At 54.9% G+C, this 18,490-nt stretch overlaps 1 protein-coding gene across 4 annotated transcripts in view; it reads left to right on the top strand.

The window, feature by feature from the left end:
• Positions 1-18,490, top strand: part of PISD (phosphatidylserine decarboxylase) — a 48,011-nt gene that overhangs the window by 23,381 nt on the left and 6,140 nt on the right. The window contains exons 1-2 of one of the 4 annotated variants that reach the window (XM_011220149.3): positions 13,761-14,021; positions 18,015-18,236. The exons of 2 other annotated variants lie outside the window; for them this stretch is intronic. In XM_011220149.3, coding sequence (XP_011218451.1) covers positions 18,187-18,236 — 50 coding nt within the window. In that variant the 5' untranslated portion in view covers positions 13,761-14,021; positions 18,015-18,186. Of the gene's footprint in view, positions 1-13,760; positions 14,022-18,014; positions 18,237-18,490 lie in introns of those variants that run through there. One more of the 4 variants, XM_034639673.1, reaches the window with a different exon arrangement.

Consider the following 18,490-nt stretch of genomic DNA (forward strand, 5'->3'; position numbering starts at 1 on the left):
GCTGTCACCACCATTTAAGGCTCTTCTGCCCCTTTGTTGCAGTGATAAGGCACCAGCTGCCCTTCTTCGCCTGTGCTTTGAGTTCAGCCAGAGCCCCATTCTGTGTGCTGCAGCCATCCAGCCCGTCCTTTACGTGTGTTACCAGTGACTTCACTTTCCTCACTGGCTGAGAGAAGTGTTTGGGAGGAAAGGAGAGGTCACAGGTCACATGAACATGAAACTGATGATCCATAACCTCTGGGGAGTGCAGCTCTAGGGGAGCGACATGGAGACCACCCTTCCTCCATCGCCTCTACCCTCTCTCTGCGTGTGTCTGGCTTTGTGTTTGGTCCATGTGCCCTCCCCAGACTCCTCTGGCATCTTCCTCTTCTCCTCCCCTTCTCCTGAGTCATTTTACTGTTTATTCTGACTAACAGCACCCTCTCTTCCTCTCTTCACAGAAACCATTCCAAAATATTTTGGTGTTGTGTACTTAGCCAAAGTCTTGGTCTCTATTCTCTCCCTTTTTTTCTACTCTCGGTAAATTGGACTGTCTTAGCTCAGCCTGCCGTCACAAAATACCATGGACTGGAGTGGCTTGAACAGTAGAAATTTACTCTCTCACAGTTTTGGGTGCTGGGAAGTCTGAGATCAGGGTGGTAGCACGGTCAGTTTCTGATGAGAGCCCTCTTCATGGCTAGTAGACTGTGTCCTTACGTGCCACGGAGGGAAAGCAAGCTTTCCGATGTCTCTTCTTATAGGGGCACTAATCAAATCAGAAGGGCTCTACCCTCATGCCTAATTATCTTCCAGAGGCTCCATCTCCAGATGCCTTCACTTTGAGAGTTCGGACTTCAACATATGAATTTGGGTGGGAGACACACATAAAATTTACCATTTTAAGCACTTCTAAGTGTACATAATTCAGTGGTATTAAGCACATTCATAGTACATTCCATTACCAATGTCTATTTCTAGAACTTTTTCATTGTCCCAAACAGAAACTTTGTACTCAGTTAAACAATACTGTTTTTTTCTCCTGCCCCCAGCCTCTGCAGCCCTTAGTCACCACCGTTTCTGTCTCTGTGAATTTGCCTGTTCTAGGTACTTCTTCTAAGTGGAATCATACAACATCTGCCCTATATTTTTCAAGAGGTATCTGGATTGTAGCATCTATCGGAGTTTCATTTCTTCTTAAGGTTGAATAATATTCCATTGTATGGATGTATACCACGTTTTGTTTGTCCATTCACCTGTTGATGGCTACTGGATTGTTTCCCCTGGGTTGTTGGCTGTTGTGAATAGTGCTGCTGTGAACATGGGGTGTACAAGTATCTGCTTGAGTCATTGCTCTCAGTTCTTTTGGGTGTATACCTAGGGGTAGGATTGCTGGATCATATGGTCATAAGTGTTTAACTTTTAGGGGGTTGCCAAACTTTCCCACAGTGGCTGTTTTACATTTCCACTAGCAGTGCAGGAGGATTCAGTTTCTCCACATCCTCACCAACACTTGCACTTTTCTAAAAAAAATTTATTTATTTATTTGACAGAGAGACAGCGAGAGAGGGAACACAAGCAAGGGGAGTGTGAGAGGGAGAAGCAGGCTACCCGCCAAGCAGGAGCCTGATGCGGGGCTCCATTCCAGGACCCTGGGATCGTGACCCGAGCCAAAGGCAGATGCTTAATGGCTGAGCCAGCCAAGCACCCCAACACTTACTCACTTTTGATGATAGCTATTTTCATGGCTGTGAAGTGGAATCTCAGTGTGGTTTTGATTTGCATTCCCTAATGATTAATGATGTGCATCTTTTTCACGTGCTTCTTGGCTATGTACATAGCTTCTTTGAAGAAATGTTTATTCAAGTCCTTTGCTCATTTTTACATTGGGTGGTTTGTTTTTTGTTGTTGAGTTGTAGGAGTTCTTTGTATATTCTGGATATTAGACCCTTACCAGATATATGCATTTGCAGATATTTTCTCCTGTAGATTGTATTTTCTTTTTTTATAATTTTTTTATTATATTATGTTAGTCACCATACAGTATATCCCTAGTTTTTGATGTAAAGTTCCATGATTCATTACTTGTGAATAACACCCAGTGCACCCTCCTTAAGACCCATTACCGGCCTATCCCATCCCCCCCCGTAGATTGTACTTTCACTCTTGTTTTGATATACAAAAGTTTTTAATTTTGATGAAGTCTGGTTTATCTATTTCTACATTTATTGCCTTTGTTTTTGGTGGCCTATCCAAGAAGTCATTGCTGAATCCAATATTGTGAAGATTTTTTCCTGTTTTCTTCTAAGAAAAATTTTAGGTCTTTTTTTTTTTTTTTTTAAGAAAAATGTTAGGTCTTACGTTTAGGCTTTTGATACATTTTGAGTTAAGGGTTTTTTTTNTTGTTTTGTTTTGTTTTTTAAAGATTTTATTTATTTATTCGACAGAGATAGAGACAGCCAGCGAGAGAAGGAACACAAGCAGGGGGAGTGGGAGAGGAAGAAGCAGGCTCATAGCAGAGGAGCCTGATGTGGGGCTCGATCCCATAACGTCGGGATCACGCCCTGAGCCGAAGGCAGATGCTTAACCGCTGTGCCACCCAGGCGCCCCTGAGTTAAGGGTTTTTTTANTTTTTTTTTTTTTAAGAAAAATGTTAGGTCTTACGTTTAGGCTTTTGATACATTTTGAGTTAAGGGTTTTTTTTAAATCGTGTAAGGTAAGGAACCAGCTTCATTCTTTTGCATGTGGTTATCAGTTTTCTCAGCACCATTTGTTGGAAAGACTGTCCTTTTCCCATTGGGTGGTCATGGCACCCTCATAGACATCTGTCTCCTATTTTATTTTATTTCATTTCATTTCAGAGAGAGTGAGTATGATTGGGCGGGGGCAGAGGGAGAGGAAGAGAGAATCTTAAGTGGGCTCCATGCTCAGTGTGGAGCCTGATGTGGGGCTCCATCTCATGACTCAGATATAACCTGAGCCGAAATCAAGAGTTGGTTCCTTGACCAGTTGAGCCACCCAGGCACCCTCTCCTGTTTTAAATGACAGAGGTGCTATAACACTATGAGACAACGTTGGAAAACAGGGAGGACAGTCATGATCCCGTCTCCTTCACACTGTGTGACTGTGAGTGCGTGCTCTTGGGCTTCAGTTTTCATACATTCACTTACTGTCTCTCTTTTGTGTCATGCCTTTTTACCTTCTGTGCATTGCTAAATGTGCTGATTTTGCAAGCCTGCATGAAAGTACTTTAAATGGCTCTGCTCCTACACAGTGGACTGTGGTGCACCAGTAGATTCCGCCATTGTGAATTATGTTGTAGAGCACGTCTTTGCACATAGGCTTTTTCATTAGGGTGAATGCCTAGGTATAGAATTGCTCTGTGAAAGGGTGTGGTTGCCTACCACGGTTTACAGTATGTGTGTGGCTTCTGAAAGTATGGTACCCATTTGTAGTTGGCGTTGTTGAGTACGTGAACCACACTGGGTACTGGCAAAACAAAAGTTGTTATAGATGAACATGATTCCCTTTGTATTCACTCATTCATTCAACAAATCTTTGTGTTCCATCTATATGCCAGGCCCTGTTGAGATACTGGGGATCCATTAGGGAGTAGAACCAGAGCTTCTGTCCTCAGAGATCTTCCCTTATTAGTGGGGGGGGGCGTAGAAGAAACAAATGGACACATGGACATGTCCAGTGGTTGAAATGCCATGGAGAAGGCTTAAACAGGTGACAGGCACCGATGTCTGGGCTAAGGTAGAGCCAGGCTGGGACTGAGGCGGTTAGGGAAGGAAGGAAGGTATGTCATTCAGAGTCACCTGAATGATGACTGAAGGAGCAAAAGGGTGTGCCACGGGGGCAGCTGAGAGGAGAGCAGTCCAGGCAGCATCTTGAGATGGACAGAGTGTGCTTGTGCCCTCGTGGCTGGAGGTGCAGAGGGCAGAGAGGTGGGAGCCTTGGAGGACCCCATCACTCTGGTCCTGTCCTCTGAGTGAGGGTTGAGTAATCCGTGTTCTGATTTGGTCGTTCTGGCTGCTGTGGAGATACATTGTGGGTAGGCTGGAGCGGAGGCAGGGGGACTGGTGGGAGGATCTGATAGTATCCCAGCAAGAGAAGGTGGTGGCTTTGGTCAGAGTGGGAGCTGGGGGTGGGGGAAGGGCTCGATTCTGGTGTATTTTAAGGGGAGAGTGGACAGGATGCACTGAGGATTGGGTGGGGAGAGGTGGGAAAGGATTCATGATTTCTGACTTGAGCAGATGGAGGGGTGGAGTAGCTCTTCGTATAGAGCCGTGGAAAAAATAGGGAACAGCTAGCCTCTGTTAATTCAAGTTATAACTTGCTTTCCTTTAAATGCAAGTCTGCTTCAGCATTTTTCCCATTTGTTCTCTGTTTATACTGGCTCAGAGTATTTGTAAATTTCACATGTACACTGAATGGCATGGAACAAGGAATCCATGCTCCTCCAGAAACAGGGCTCCCAGCCTTGTCAAACCACCAAGACGCCCTGCCCTTTGAGTAGGCGCCAAGGTAGTCCGAGTGCCGGGAGTAGAGCTGCTTCCAGGAGTTTCTTTTTAGGAACCCATGTTGTCCTGGAAAAGCTCTGGGTTAGTGGTCAAAGTGCCTGTTCAATTAGGCTGCCCAGGCCTGCTGTTTGGCCTTAGAAAGAAGGGTGGTTGACACCTGGAGCTGTCATGTGTTCTGAGTTTGTGTGGCAGCTGTGGTTCCAGATATGTTGTTTTTGTGTCCTCGTTGTCAAAAAGGGAACCAACACCTTCTTCAGAGGCCCTTCTTAACTAGGGGGAGGAAGGTGTGTCGCATCTAAACCTAAAGTTACCAGGTGACATGGAATGTCAGGTGTGGGGTGGGGAGCGCATAGCTGTGCAGCCTGCTGACTTCAGGGTTTCCTGTGAAGACATAAGTGATTTGAGTTCCATGCAGGATGACAGCTGGTGACAGACTCAGCCTCCGTCTCTAGAGTTTCCAAGGTGTCCTTTCTTCCTTGACTGCTGGATCTGAGGACAGAGATGCATGTGGTGGGAAAATCGGCCTGATGGACATGGTGGGCCCTTTGGGGAGGAAGCAGTCCTCCTGTCCCTCTTCCTGCCAGCCTCTGACGTAACTCCACGGAGAGGGGTGGGCCCACGTGATTGAAGCTGGCCCTCCTGCCAGGTGCGAAGGGCTCTCTGCAGCCTGGAGTCGGGCACTTGGGGGTGCTGAATATACCCGGGCTGAGTGGGCAGCAGATAAGTGGTTCAGTCCTGAGGCGCTCCATGTGAAGCAGCTGCTGTGGCTGCCAGCCGAGAGCAGGACTGACTGTTCTCTCACCTGAGAGCAGGAGAAGCTCTGCATGTGGAATGTGGACTTGGGTTTTTCTCCCCAGTAACAGAATTTAGAGACTTTTCTGCGGTTTAAAGCAAACTCTTCCAACTCTTGTATTGTGAACATTTTGGAATAGAGTAGAAAAGTTGAGAGCCTAGAGTTACACCCACATGCACACCTCTTGATTGAACAGTTAATGTTTTATTGTATCTGCTTGATCTCTTTGTGTGTATATATACATATATTTTTAAAATTTTTCTCTGAACCATTTGAAAGTACATTGCGGTCATTATGAAACTTCAACTCTAAATAATTCAGTTTGTATCCGAGCATAACAGCTTGGTTTTGTTGTTCAGTTTTGGCCTGGCCATGGGGGCTTCTGGCAAGGTCTGAGGCAGTCAGGGACCAGCAATGTAGACAATAGGCCTGTCAGGAGCAGCTGGGCCCGCATCCACGCTCACTCCCTGCATTAGCACTGCTTTCTTATTTCTAGCCTCAGTTTAGAACCGTAAAAAATGTATGGTGCAGCGTTCGTGTTTGTGAAAAGGAATGAGGACAGACCAGCCTGTGCCCACACATTGCCCTGTGTCCTTGTGGCTGTCCCCCCGCCCGGAGCCCTGCTGGCCGGCGTGCAGCATGCCCCTCTGTGCTGTGGTGTCCGTGGCCCTGGACGGTATTGAACATGTTCTGGACTTTTTACAACTGTATGTAATTCCTATAGCTTTAGTCTTCTCCTCTATAAACAGGCTGCTATTAACTTCCTCATAGGGTTGTTAAGTGAGAAAGGTAGATGTGTAAGAACCTCATCCCCTGCTGGCAGGGAGTAGAGTCGGTGCATACAGGCACACCTCATTTTATTGCATTTTGCTTTATGGTGCTCCAAAGGTAATTGCGTTTTTACAAATGGAAGGCTGGTGGCAGCCCTGTGTCCAGGAAGTCTGTCAGTGCCATTTTTCCAACAGTGTTTGCTCACTTTGTGTCCCTGTGTCATACTTTGGTAGTTCTCTCAATACTTCAAATGTTTTCATTATTATATTTGTTACGGTGATCTGTGATCACTGACTACGACTTGCTGAAAGCTCAGATGATGACTAACATCTTAGCAATATTTTTAAATTACGTACATTGCCTTTTTAAAAAGATTTTATTTATTTGAGAAAGAGAGCATGAGCCGGGGTGGGGGGGTGTTGAGGCAGAGGAAGAAGCAGACTCCCCACTGAGCAGGGAGCCTGACATGGGGCTTGACCCCAAAACCCCAAAATCATGACCTGAGCCAAAGGCCGGCAGGCTCTTAACCAACTGAGCCATTCAGGTGCCCCAGGTACATTGCTTTTTTAGACATAATGCTATTGTGTATTTAATATACTAATATATAGTATAACTTAAACATAACTTTTACATGCGCTGAGAAATAAAAAAATTCATTTGACTTGCTTTATTGTGATACTTGTTGTGTTGCAGTAGGCTGGTACCAAACTTAGCAATATCTCTGAGGTATGCCTAGACTGTTTTACCTCTTACCTAATAGGTGTTGAGGAGCTATGGGTGTTGAAGTGGGTAAACAGTCAAGTTGGCAGGAAAGTAGATCCCCCTTGCCCGCTCAGGTACAGTTTACTTTATAGCCCAGCTCTGTCCTCAGAGAATCTTGGGCTCATTCAAGGGCAGGAGGGTTTATCAGGGGCTTCAGGGCCCCCACCTGGGAGGAATTGCAGCCACCCCAGCCCACCCCCAGTCACTCAGGCTGTGCCAGAGCATGGCCAGCCCCAGGCCCCCCTACTCCAGCCTTGGCCTCTTCCCTGCCTCCCCCAGCCCAGGGACAGCTCTGTGCCTGTACCACTCACCACTTGGGAACTACCTGCCTCCTGAGGCTTTGAGCAGCCAGTGTGTGGAAGAGCCCAGGACTCTGCCCGAAGAAGATGAAGAACAGGACAAAGCTGGGCTCCGGGGCTGGAAGGAGTCCAGGGAGGCTGACTCAGACATCTTCAGGGCCCCATGTGGAGCTTTCTGCTAGGCTGTTCTGCCACAAATCACTTTGTTTCCTTTATCATGCTTCAGAGCACCCCTCCTCTGGGCCCCCTCTTCCCGGGAGCTGCTGGTGGGAGTGCGGGAGTGCTGAGAAACATTTGCAGATTTGAGGGGGCAATTTGGCAGGGCTTGGAGAACCTTTCAGATGAAGAGATCTCTTGAGGGCACGTCGTGCTTGTCCTGGCTCCTTGGCCAGACTTTTGTGAGGCTGCTAACTTGCCCACGGCTTCTTGTGCCAGCCGTGAGACACCAGCCATCACTGGTCTTCCTCAGGAGGCCTCTACTGGCCCCCAGGGAATGAGAATTAGCAGACAACACCTGCCACCCCTGCCCCACTGTTACCTTCATCCCCTAGCACAGCAGTGCATGAAATTCACTCAGCAGGGAGCTGCAGTGGCTTAACTGACCTGGGACCCCTGTTCGCAGGTGCTGGTGGCCAAGTAGCCTGGGGCCTGCAGAGCCTTGAAGTGGCACTAGGTGGCACTCTCACACAGGGGAGTCCCAGCAAGGTGGGAGGACCTAGTGTGACGGGAAGGGACCTCATTCAGGGTGGCAACATAAACTTACCGAAGGGTTTTTGTTTTTCCCAGAAATCATTTTTAACTATTGTCTGGAACCTAGAAGCCATTTCCTTACTGAAACATATGAGGTGGAAGTCAGGCTAGAAGGCTGATCTCAGGACAGACCTTTGGGGTGGTTCATGTTTTCTAAACACCAGTCTGCCCGAGAGGCTTAGTATGGTTATAAGGGAACTCTGGTAGGTATGGAGTGGCTCTGTTGCTCATTTTACAGGGAGAGCATTGGTGCTCCAAACGCTGCTCAGCCAATGAGAACCCGGGCTTTTGTTTTCCTGCCCCGAGTGTAACTTGGACTAGGCCTGGTCTGGAGCTTTGGGGAAGTCAGAATGGTCTTCCAGGATCTTTCTGTTTCTGGAATTCGGTGTTGCCAGAATTCTGTGTTATCTTCCTGTGCTTTAAAGCCTTTTTATCCCATCTTCACGGTGTGTTTGCTTGGAGCTGTGGGGGGTCAGTGAGCTTAGAGAGCGCTGTGGGCCCAGACTAGGAGACTTTGAGGTGCAGCCCTTGTTGGCTTTTCACCAGTCGTGTGCTGGAACCTGAGCCCCAGGGGGCTGGAGCTCTACGGAGCGCATCCCTGCTGCTCTATTCCTGCTATGCGTTGTAGGTGTCCAATATTACGGAAGTCCATGAGGAGGGACCCTGTCTTCTGGTCTTCTCCCCACTGCAGCATCCCAGGTCTGTAGCTTTTCACAGAGCACTTGCTGGGATGGATCGAGATGTGGAGGACAGGTGTGTCTGCACAGCACCATGTCCTGTTCCAGGCTGCCTGGGCCCAGCCGTCCATCTCTTTACAAGCCAAAAGGCTCTTTGTTCCTGTTCCAAATGTTGCCTTAGAAACCAAATTCTCAGTTGTCGGAAGAAGCTAGGGTTGTACCCTTGATCAGTAGCCTAGAGTGGGAAGACTGAGCCTTCTGAGGCAGTCTGACCACTGGGGGGGGCGGGTGCTGACCTACCCAGATGCTAATCCCGGCTCCCGAATTCCATTCCCTGTCTTTGGTGTGCCTGTCAGACACTCTGTCTCGCCTAGAAAATGTTAAGCTGGTTCCCTCTCTCCATCCCTTGTGGAGAGATTGCTTGGTGGGCAAGGGATAAGGTGCTGACCCCCCCCAGGCTAGGCCCTGCCATCTAGTGGGGTAGAGGGACACTGCATGAATTCCCGGCACGGATTTTTCAGGGTCCGAGGCCAGAGGGGACCTTGCTTCCTGGGGCTGGTTCCTTGGTCTAGGCCAGATTTTCTCAGGGGTTTTGTTTGGTAGGGGTGTGTCTGCGTGGAGGAAAGGGGGCGGGGGTGGGAGTAGGGGCAGCCTATACCTTCAGGATGGGTGTGGGAAAGAGCCAGGACTTAGACGCCTTGTGTGTGCTTCGAGGGCTGGAAAAGGTGGCTGGAGGTGGCTTTCTGCTCAGTCCCAGGAAGCTGGCCCTGGGTGACGTCAGCAGCTCGTGGAGGCCTGGGTAGGGGCCTGGGACTACCCGGGTGGGGATGGGCAGGGAGGACGGGCCCCAGGCCCAGGAGGTGTCGCCGGGAAATCCCGTGACCGGAGGGGCTGGTCCCGGGGCGGCAGCCCCTCCCCTTAAAGGGGCGCTGGGCGCGGTGGCGGGGCCTGGCCGGGGGGAGGAGCGTGTCGGTCCGCCGGGTCCGGTGTCCGCCCTCTGCCTCTGCCCCCGCCCCGGGCGGTCTGAGTGGCCGGAGCTGAGTCCCCGCCCGCCTATAGGCTTCCTCCCCCGAGCGGTGCCTCCTTGAGAGTCGGTGCCTGAAGCCCAGCGGGACGGGACCGCCTGCGGGTGAGTGAGCCAGCGAGCGCCCGGAGCCGGAGCGGGCGTCCTGGTGCCCGTCGCCCCCTAGAACTGCGGGACCCTGGGCCGGAGAGCCCACCCCACAGTCTCCATCCCGCTGTGGGCTTCTCCTGCCCCACATGGCGGGTCACGGGCCGCGCGGGATGAGCTCATTTCCGCCGCGTCGGGTAGCATCTCCTGGCCCTCCAGCCGAAAGGGGAAACGCTGGGCTGGGGCTCTGTGTCCCTCCTGAGCCCAGAGCTCCGGGTGGTTTCCTCAGTGCTGCCCACGGGGTCTGACCGGCGCCATTCGGGGAGGGAAGCGGCCCTGTACCTGGGTGGGACCGGCGGTGTTCCCAGTCAGTCCCTCAGCCGAGGGGCGGACAGGGGTGACACGCTGCCCTTCGCAGAGCCCCATCCCCGAGAGAAGGTTCCTTTCCTTTGGGAGGTTTCAGGAAGTCCGGAGCTGTGGAGAGTACCTCCCCGCCCTCCCCCCGCCCTTCCCTGGCCCCCGGCTTTACAGAAGCATCTCTGGGCCCTCGTCTTTGCTTCCTCTTCTCTTGCCCAGAGCTTCCCCAAGATGGCTCGCCCGCTTCACCTGGGCAGAAGCCATCTTCCCTGTTCCCTATTCTTGAAGTTTTGTCTGCTTCTAGTCCTGGAACACAGGGAGGGAGGGTTGGTGGCCCCCCGACACAGCTGCCTGTGCGTGCTACAGGTGGGCTGGGGGAGGAAGGCGGCCCTGCCTTCCAGGGTGGAAGTGGGCTCGGAAAGGCAGGTAGACCTAGGGCTTGGGGACTCTGAGGCTTTCTGCTGAGGCTTCAGGAGGAGTGACGCTGGCGCCTAGTGAGAGTTCCGCTCAGGGAGCAAGAGCAGATTTCTCAGTGTCTCTGGCAGGACCTGTGCCTGGCTGCAAGGCCCTTGGTGCTCAGGGAGTGCTTGTTAGGGGCAGACAGTCCTGACTCTGTCCCTGCCTTCCTGGCTTTGCCAGAACTCAAACCTGAATCCACCAAAGTCCAAGGGAACTAGGCAGGAGACTGTCTCCTGCAGTCCCCCTGCCCCCACACCTCTAGCAACCGGTAACTGGTCTGGGTCCTTTCATCTGACTTCAGTTGGAATGTTCCATTCCACTGAGGGGGTAGTATTGCCTTCACCACAGGCTGTGAGGGGTAGATGGGGACGTTGAACACTGCTCGGGTGTGAACCCCCAGAACAGGACATCCAGACAAAGGTGACCCCCTACCTGGTCCTGCTGGGCCATTGCTCCTACTCGGGGGCGGCCACTGCCCCCGTGGTTTGGGCTTTTTCAGAACTGCTGCCTCTACCCTGTGCCTTCCATCTTGCCAGTGGGAGCAAACCTCCTTCCTCCCAGAGTGTGGGCTTGGAAACGGAGGCAGGTGTTGGAGTCGGGTCCAGGGAGTGAGGCTGCACCAAGGTCTTGGGTGGCAGTGGGGAGCGGTGTTTCTGAACAGAGGAGGGTCCTGGCCCAGGGTCACTGCTGTGATCTGAGCCTCAAGAGGGTGAGCAGGAGTGACCCTTCCCATTTTCCATGTGGGGACACTGATAGCCACAGGGCACCTGTGACTTGCAGGGCCTCTCCCAGCTCTCAGGGCTGGCAGGGCTGCTAGGATTGCGGTAACTGGCTTGTCCCCATCCCCTACCAAAGCCTCTGAGCTTTCCTGTTCATTGTGGCCAGCCCTTAGGCCTTGTGATAGCTTCAAACTCCTACTTGTCACGGCTCACAACGCTTCTCCACAGAGTGTTCTTGAGACTGGGGAGAGAGGGAAGGTGTCTGTACTTCCCCGCCTCAGGGTACCCTCCTTGCAGTTTCCTCATCAGGGCCTGAGCTTCTAGTCCCACTCCAGGAGCCAGAGAGCAAGCCAGAGAGTGAGAAAGCTCTGGCTTGGGCTCCAAGGGTCATTGCAGGTGTGGGGGCAAGTGGGGCACTGAGATGGGGAGGGCAGGAGCCCCGTTTGCCTAGGAAGTGGCTCAGCCTTTGGGAAGCAGGAAGGAATGAATGACCCATAGAGACCCCCTTCCCTCCATCCTGTAGCTTTGAGTTGGACAGAGGGTGCCAGGCCTGTTTCCTGGGGTCAAGTGAATTCATGTCTGCTCCCCTGGGGACCTTTTGGGGCCCGTGCATGGTGATTTGGAAGAAGCTTGACAGTCTGGTTCCTGTCCCATATCCAAAGAGGTAGTAAGAGTGGTGATGGAGACAGGACTGAGGGCTAAGGACATCCTGCCCGCCCTTTGGGGCAGTTTCTAGAGTCTCTATGATAGCAACAACTTGGGCTGGCCCCCTTGAACACCATGCACTGCAGGAGAAAGGGTGAAGACCCACCTGGCCATGGTGGGCTGTGTGGCCTAGCCAAGTCCCTGGGCTGGAGGCCCTGGGGTGAATGAAATGGGAGAGACGCACACATGAATCTGCTGTGAGGACCGGAGGTTTTGGGCCAAGCTAGGCTTGTGTAGGAGCTCCTGCAAATGCCTTTCTGGCAGCATGCACAGTGGTCGTTGCCCCATGCGGTAGAATAGTGTGGAAAACGGGCAAGAGGTGACGGGGGCTCCCATCCTCTCCCACAAGGCCTCACTGTGAATCCCAGGTGTGCACTCAGTCCGAGCTTTCTAGAACAGGGGAAAGAATGGTTGGAAACCAACCCTGTGTGGGACCCTGCCTATCACCCCTCGGGGCCTGTTTCCCTGGAGCGCTGACAGGGGGCCAGTTTGGGGCCCTGTGCCATGGAGGGGCAGGGTACGTGCTCAGTTCATGGGCGGTATGGTTGAGGTGACCTGACTGTTGTGGGTGGGAAAGTTAGGAGGCTTAGCCTGCGTGGGGGATGTCCATGGGTCCCTGGGCCTGGCCCTTGGGACGGAAGAGGTTTGTGTCCATACCTGCTTCTGGGTGAGGCCGGGTGGTGGGCACTGTCCTGCCTGGCTCACCCACAGTGAGCTGTCCTGCCACTCAGGCGAGTGGCCTGGGGAGATGAGCTCTGCTGGAGGGCTTCCCAAGCCTTGCCGCTTACTTGGTCTGGATATCCACGCTTACTTTCGGACCTTAGTCATCTTGGCTCCCACTGCACGCTGCCCTCCCAGGGATTGGCCTCTCCAGGNGTGCTGGAACCTGAGCCCCAGGGGGCTGGAGCTCTACGGAGCGCATCCCTGCTGCTCTATTCCTGCTATGCGTTGTAGGTGTCCAATATTACGGAAGTCCATGAGGAGGGACCCTGTCTTCTGGTCTTCTCCCCACTGCAGCATCCCAGGTCTGTAGCTTTTCACAGAGCACTTGCTGGGATGGATCGAGATGTGGAGGACAGGTGTGTCTGCACAGCACCATGTCCTGTTCCAGGCTGCCTGGGCCCAGCCGTCCATCTCTTTACAAGCCAAAAGGCTCTTTGTTCCTGTTCCAAATGTTGCTTTAGAAACCAAATTCTCAGTTGTCGGAAGAAGCTAGGGTTGTACCCTTGATCAGTAGCCTAGAGTGGGAAGACTGAGCCTTCTGAGGCAGTCTGACCACTGGGGGGGGCGGGTGCTGACCTACCCAGATGCTAATCCCGGCTCCCGAATTCCATTCCCTGTCTTTGGTGTGCCTGTCAGACACTCTGTCTCGCCTAGAAAATGTTAAGCTGGTTCCCTCTCTCCATCCCTTGTGGAGAGATTGCTTGGTGGGCAAGGGATAAGGTGCTGACCCCCCCCAGGCTAGGCCCTGCCATCTAGTGGGGTAGAGGGACACTGCATGAATTCCCGGCACGGATTTTTCAGGGTCCGAGGCCAGAGGGGACCTTGCTTCCTGGGGCTGGTTCCTTGGTCTAGGCCAGATTTTCTCAGGGGTTTTGTTTGGTAGGGGTGTGTCTGCGTGGAGGAAAGGGGGCGGGGGTGGGAGTAGGGGCAGCCTATACCTTCAGGATGGGTGTGGGAAAGAGCCAGGACTTAGACGCCTTGTGTGTGCTTCGAGGGCTGGAAAAGGTGGCTGGCGGTGGCTTTCTGCTCAGTCCCAGGAAGCTGGCCCTGGGTGACGTCAGCAGCTCGTGGAGGCCTGGGTAGGGGCCTGGGACTACCCGGGTGGGGATGGGCAGGGAGGACGGGCCCCAGGCCCAGGAGGTGTCGCCGGGAAATCCCGTGACCGGAGGGGCTGGTCCCGGGGCGGAAGCCCCTCCCCTTAAAGGGGCGCTGGGCGCGGTGGCGGGGCCTGGCCGGGGGGAGGAGCGTGTCGGTCCGCCCTCTGCCTCTGCCCCCGCCCCGGGCGGTCTGAGTGGCCGGAGCTGAGTCCCCGCCCGCCTATAGGCTTCCTCCCCCGAGCGGTGCCTCCTTGAGAGTCGGTGCCTGAAGCCCAGCGGGACGGGACCGCCTGCGGGTGAGTGAGCCAGCGAGCGCCCGGAGCCGGAGCGGGCGTCCTGGTGCCCGTCGCCCCCTAGAACTGCGGGACCCTGGGCCGGAGAGCCCACCCCACAGTCTCCATCCCGCTGTGGGCTTCTCCTGCCCCACATGGCGGGTCACGGGCCGCGCGGGATGAGCTCATTTCCGCCGCGTCGGGTAGCATCTCCTGGCCCTCCAGCCGAAAGGGGAAACGCTGGGCTGGGGCTCTGTGTCCCTCCTGAGCCCAGAGCTCCGGGTGGTTTCCTCAGTGCTGCCCACGGGGTCTGACCGGCGCCATTCGGGGAGGGAAGCGGCCCTGTACCTGGGTGGGACCGGCGGTGTTCCCAGTCAGTCCCTCAGCCGAGGGGCGGACAGGGGTGACACGCTGCCCTTCGCAGAGCCCCATCCCCGAGAGAAGGTTCCTTTCCTTTGGGAGGTTTCAGGAAGTCCGGAGCTGTGGAGAGTACCTCCCCGCCCTCCCCCCGCCCTTCCCTGGCCCCCGGCTTTACAGAAGCATCTCTGGGCCCTCGTCTTTGCTTCCTCTTCTCTTGCCCAGAGCTTCCCCAAGATGGCTCGCCCGCTTCACCTGGGCAGAAGCCATCTTCCCTGTTCCCTATTCTTGAAGTTTTGTCTGCTTCTAGTCCTGGAACACAGGGAGGGAGGGTTGGTGGCCCCCCGACACAGCTGCCTGTGCGTGCTACAGGTGGGCTGGGGGAGGAAGGCGGCCCTGCCTTCCAGGGTGGAAGTGGGCTCGGAAAGGCAGGTAGACCTAGGGCTTGGGGACTCTGAGGCTTTCTGCTGAGGCTTCAGGAGGAGTGACGCTGGCGCCTAGTGAGAGTTCCGCTCAGGGAGCAAGAGCAGATTTCTCAGTGTCTCTGGCAGGACCTGTGCCTGGCTGCAAGGCCCTTGGTGCTCAGGGAGTGCTTGTTAGGGGCAGACAGTCCTGACTCTGTCCCTGCCTTCCTGGCTTTGCCAGAACTCAAACCTGAATCCACCAAAGTCCAAGGGAACTAGGCAGGAGACTGTCTCCTGCAGTCCCCCTGCCCCCACACCTCTAGCAACCGGTAACTGGTCTGGGTCCTTTCATCTGACTTCAGTTGGAATGTTCCATTCCACTGAGGGGGTAGTATTGCCTTCACCACAGGCTGTGAGGGGTAGATGGGGACGTTGAACACTGCTCGGGTGTGAACCCCCAGAACAGGACATCCAGACAAAGGTGACCCCCTACCTGGTCCTGCTGGGCCATTGCTCCTACTCGGGGGCGGCCACTGCCCCCGTGGTTTGGGCTTTTTCAGAACTGCTGCCTCTACCCTGTGCCTTCCATCTTGCCAGTGGGAGCAAACCTCCTTCCTCCCAGAGTGTGGGCTTGGAAACGGAGGCAGGTGTTGGAGTCGGGTCCAGGGAGTGAGGCTGCACCAAGGTCTTGGGTGGCAGTGGGGAGCGGTGTTTCTGAACAGAGGAGGGTCCTGGCCCAGGGTCACTGCTGTGATCTGAGCCTCAAGAGGGTGAGCAGGAGTGACCCTTCCCATTTTCCATGTGGGGACACTGATAGCCACAGGGCACCTGTGACTTGCAGGGCCTCTCCCAGCTCTCAGGGCTGGCAGGGCTGCTAGGATTGCGGTAACTGGCTTGTCCCCATCCCCTACCAAAGCCTCTGAGCTTTCCTGTTCATTGTGGCCAGCCCTTAGGCCTTGTGATAGCTTCAAACTCCTACTTGTCACGGCTCACAACGCTTCTCCACAGAGTGTTCTTGAGACTGGGGAGAGAGGGAAGGTGTCTGTACTTCCCCGCCTCAGGGTACCCTCCTTGCAGTTTCCTCATCAGGGCCTGAGCTTCTAGTCCCACTCCAGGAGCCAGAGAGCAAGCCAGAGAGTGAGAAAGCTCTGGCTTGGGCTCCAAGGGTCATTGCAGGTGTGGGGGCAAGTGGGGCACTGAGATGGGGAGGGCAGGAGCCCCGTTTGCCTAGGAAGTGGCTCAGCCTTTGGGAAGCAGGAAGGAATGAATGACCCATAGAGACCCCCTTCCCTCCATCCTGTAGCTTTGAGTTGGACAGAGGGTGCCAGGCCTGTTTCCTGGGGTCAAGTGAATTCATGTCTGCTTCCCTGGGGACCTTTTGGAGCCCGTGCATGGTGATTTGGAAGAAGCTTGACAGTCTGGTTCCTGTCCCATATCCAAAGAGGTAGTAAGAGTGGTGATGGAGACAGGACTGAGGGCTAAGGACATCCTGCCCGCCCTTTGGGGCAGTTTCTAGAGTCTCTATGATAGCAACAACTTGGGCTGGCCCCCTTGAACACCATGCACTGCAGGAGAAAGGGTGAAGACCCACCTGGCCATGGTGGGCTGTGTGGCCTAGCCAAGTCCCTGGGCTGGAGGCCCTGGGGTGAATGAAATGGGAGAGACGCACACATGAATCTGCTGTGAGGACCGGAGGTTTTGGGCCAAGCTAGGCTTGTGTAGGAGCTCCTGCAAATGCCTTTCTGGCAGCATGCACAGTGGTCGTTGCCCCATGCGGTAGAATAGTGTGGAAAACGGGCAAGAGGTGACGGGGGCTCCCATCCTCTCCCACAAGGCCTCACTGTGAATCCCAGGTGTGCACTCAGTCCGAGCTTTCTAGAACAGGGGAAAGAATGGTTGGAAACCAACCCTGTGTGGGACCCTGCCTATCACCCCTCGGGGCCTGTTTCCCTGGAGCGCTGACAGGGGGCCAGTTTGGGGCCCTGTGCCATGGAGGGGCAGGGTACGTGCTCAGTTCATGGGCGGTATGGTTGAGGTGACCTGACTGTTGTGGGTGGGAAAGTTAGGAGGCTTAGCCTGCGTGGGGGATGTCCATGGGTCCCTGGGCCTGGCCCTTGGGACGGAAGAGGTTTGTGTCCATACCTGCTTCTGGGTGAGGCCGGGTGGTGGGCACTGTCCTGCCTGGCTCACCCACAGTGAGCTGTCCTGCCACTCAGGCGAGTGGCCTGGGGAGATGAGCTCTGCTGGAGGGCTTCCCAAGCCTTGCCGCTTACTTGGTCTGGATATCCACGCTTACTTTCGGACCTTAGTCATCTTGGCTCCCACTGCACGCTGCCCTCCCAGGGATTGGCCTCTCCAGGGGCTAGCATTTTCACCTTGGCTGAGGTGGCTTTGCCAGGGCATCAGACGTTTCACCCTCGTGTGGGTGGAGCCGCGTCTGAGTGGGGCCTCCTGCTGTCAGTCAGTTGGCTGTGTGGGGGTTCAGCATTGGCCTGGGACCGACCCGAGGCTGGGTCAGTTCTCTGCCTTGGGAGCTTCGCTTGGGGCCCGCATCTCTGCATCTAAAGATGGTGGCAGGTGCCTGTTGAGGTTGGAGGCCAGGCTGGTGGGGCCTTGACGATCCCTGGGCTTAGACAGCAACAACTGTGGAATGTTTGTTCTCCTTCCCTGTTATCTGTGAGGGCCTTGTGGAGGCTGGGCGTGTCCTCCCAGATGGCCAGGCAGGGCCAAAGTGCTGTCCAAAGCAAAGATGGGGAGGGGGGGCTGCTTTGGGCTTCAGTCGTGGTTGGTTTTCCCTCGGGTCAGGTCATGTGTGTGCTCATCTGGTGAGGAGGCCTTGTGGGGGTTGGTACCGGGGATGGGAGGCTCTGAGGCCCCGGGGGGCAGTAAGGAGAGAGCTGGAGCAGGTACGGTGTCCCGCGTCTCAGCCGCTGTGCCTCTCCTGCCTTCCTGCTCTCTCATTCCTCAGATGCTACTTCATCACCTGAATGGAAAATGGGTCAGGTCCTGGCGAGGGAGGTGCTGCCCGAGCTGCAGACAGGGCGACGCTGGGCGCCCGCCTGGAGCACGGGGCTCAGATTCCCACTTGTGCTTCTTGGGCTCATAGGCACCTGGTCCTTTTCCTGCCATCAGCTCGCTGGAGTGGGCAGGTGGCCGAGCCTGGGGGCAGAGTGGGCGGAGGGCAGGGGCTTGTGTCACGGGCAGCAGGCCCCTGCCGCTTCCCGAGCAGGTGTGACAGTGCCTGTCTTTGCAATAGCCCCGACCTCTAAACTGCGCCCCGTGAGCCAGCGGGACCCAAGCAAGCTGGGAAGCGGCCCACCAGCCACCAGGCGGCCAGCCCGAGGAGTGGTGACAGCGCAGGAGCTCCTGTCTGGGGGGAAGGGAGGAAGGAGGAGAAACAAAGGCGAGTGTGCCTGGCGCCGCCCACCATGTGTCAGTCAGAGGCACGGCGAGGACCTGAGCTCCGAGCGGCGAAATGGTGAGATGCTGCCGGCCCCATCCTAACCCTACTGTGCCCCGCCACGACCTCCGGAAGGTCAGAGTTCACGTCCAGCGGCCCCGCGGTGGAGGTGGCGGCAGGGGGCCAGGGGACCAGCCCCCGAGGCTAGAGGGGCCCGGCCCAGGGGGCCTGAGTCGGAGAGCCCGCTTCAGGTACCTGGGGAGGCGGAGCGGGTGGTGGCCTTGTGTCTGCTGCACCCTGATTGCTGCTCCCAGGCCCCCACCCCCGAATGC

The sequence above is a fragment of the Ailuropoda melanoleuca genome, chromosome 12, assembly GCF_002007445.2.
Source record: "Ailuropoda melanoleuca isolate Jingjing chromosome 12, ASM200744v2, whole genome shotgun sequence".
NCBI classification, from domain to species: domain Eukaryota; kingdom Metazoa; phylum Chordata; class Mammalia; order Carnivora; family Ursidae; genus Ailuropoda; species Ailuropoda melanoleuca.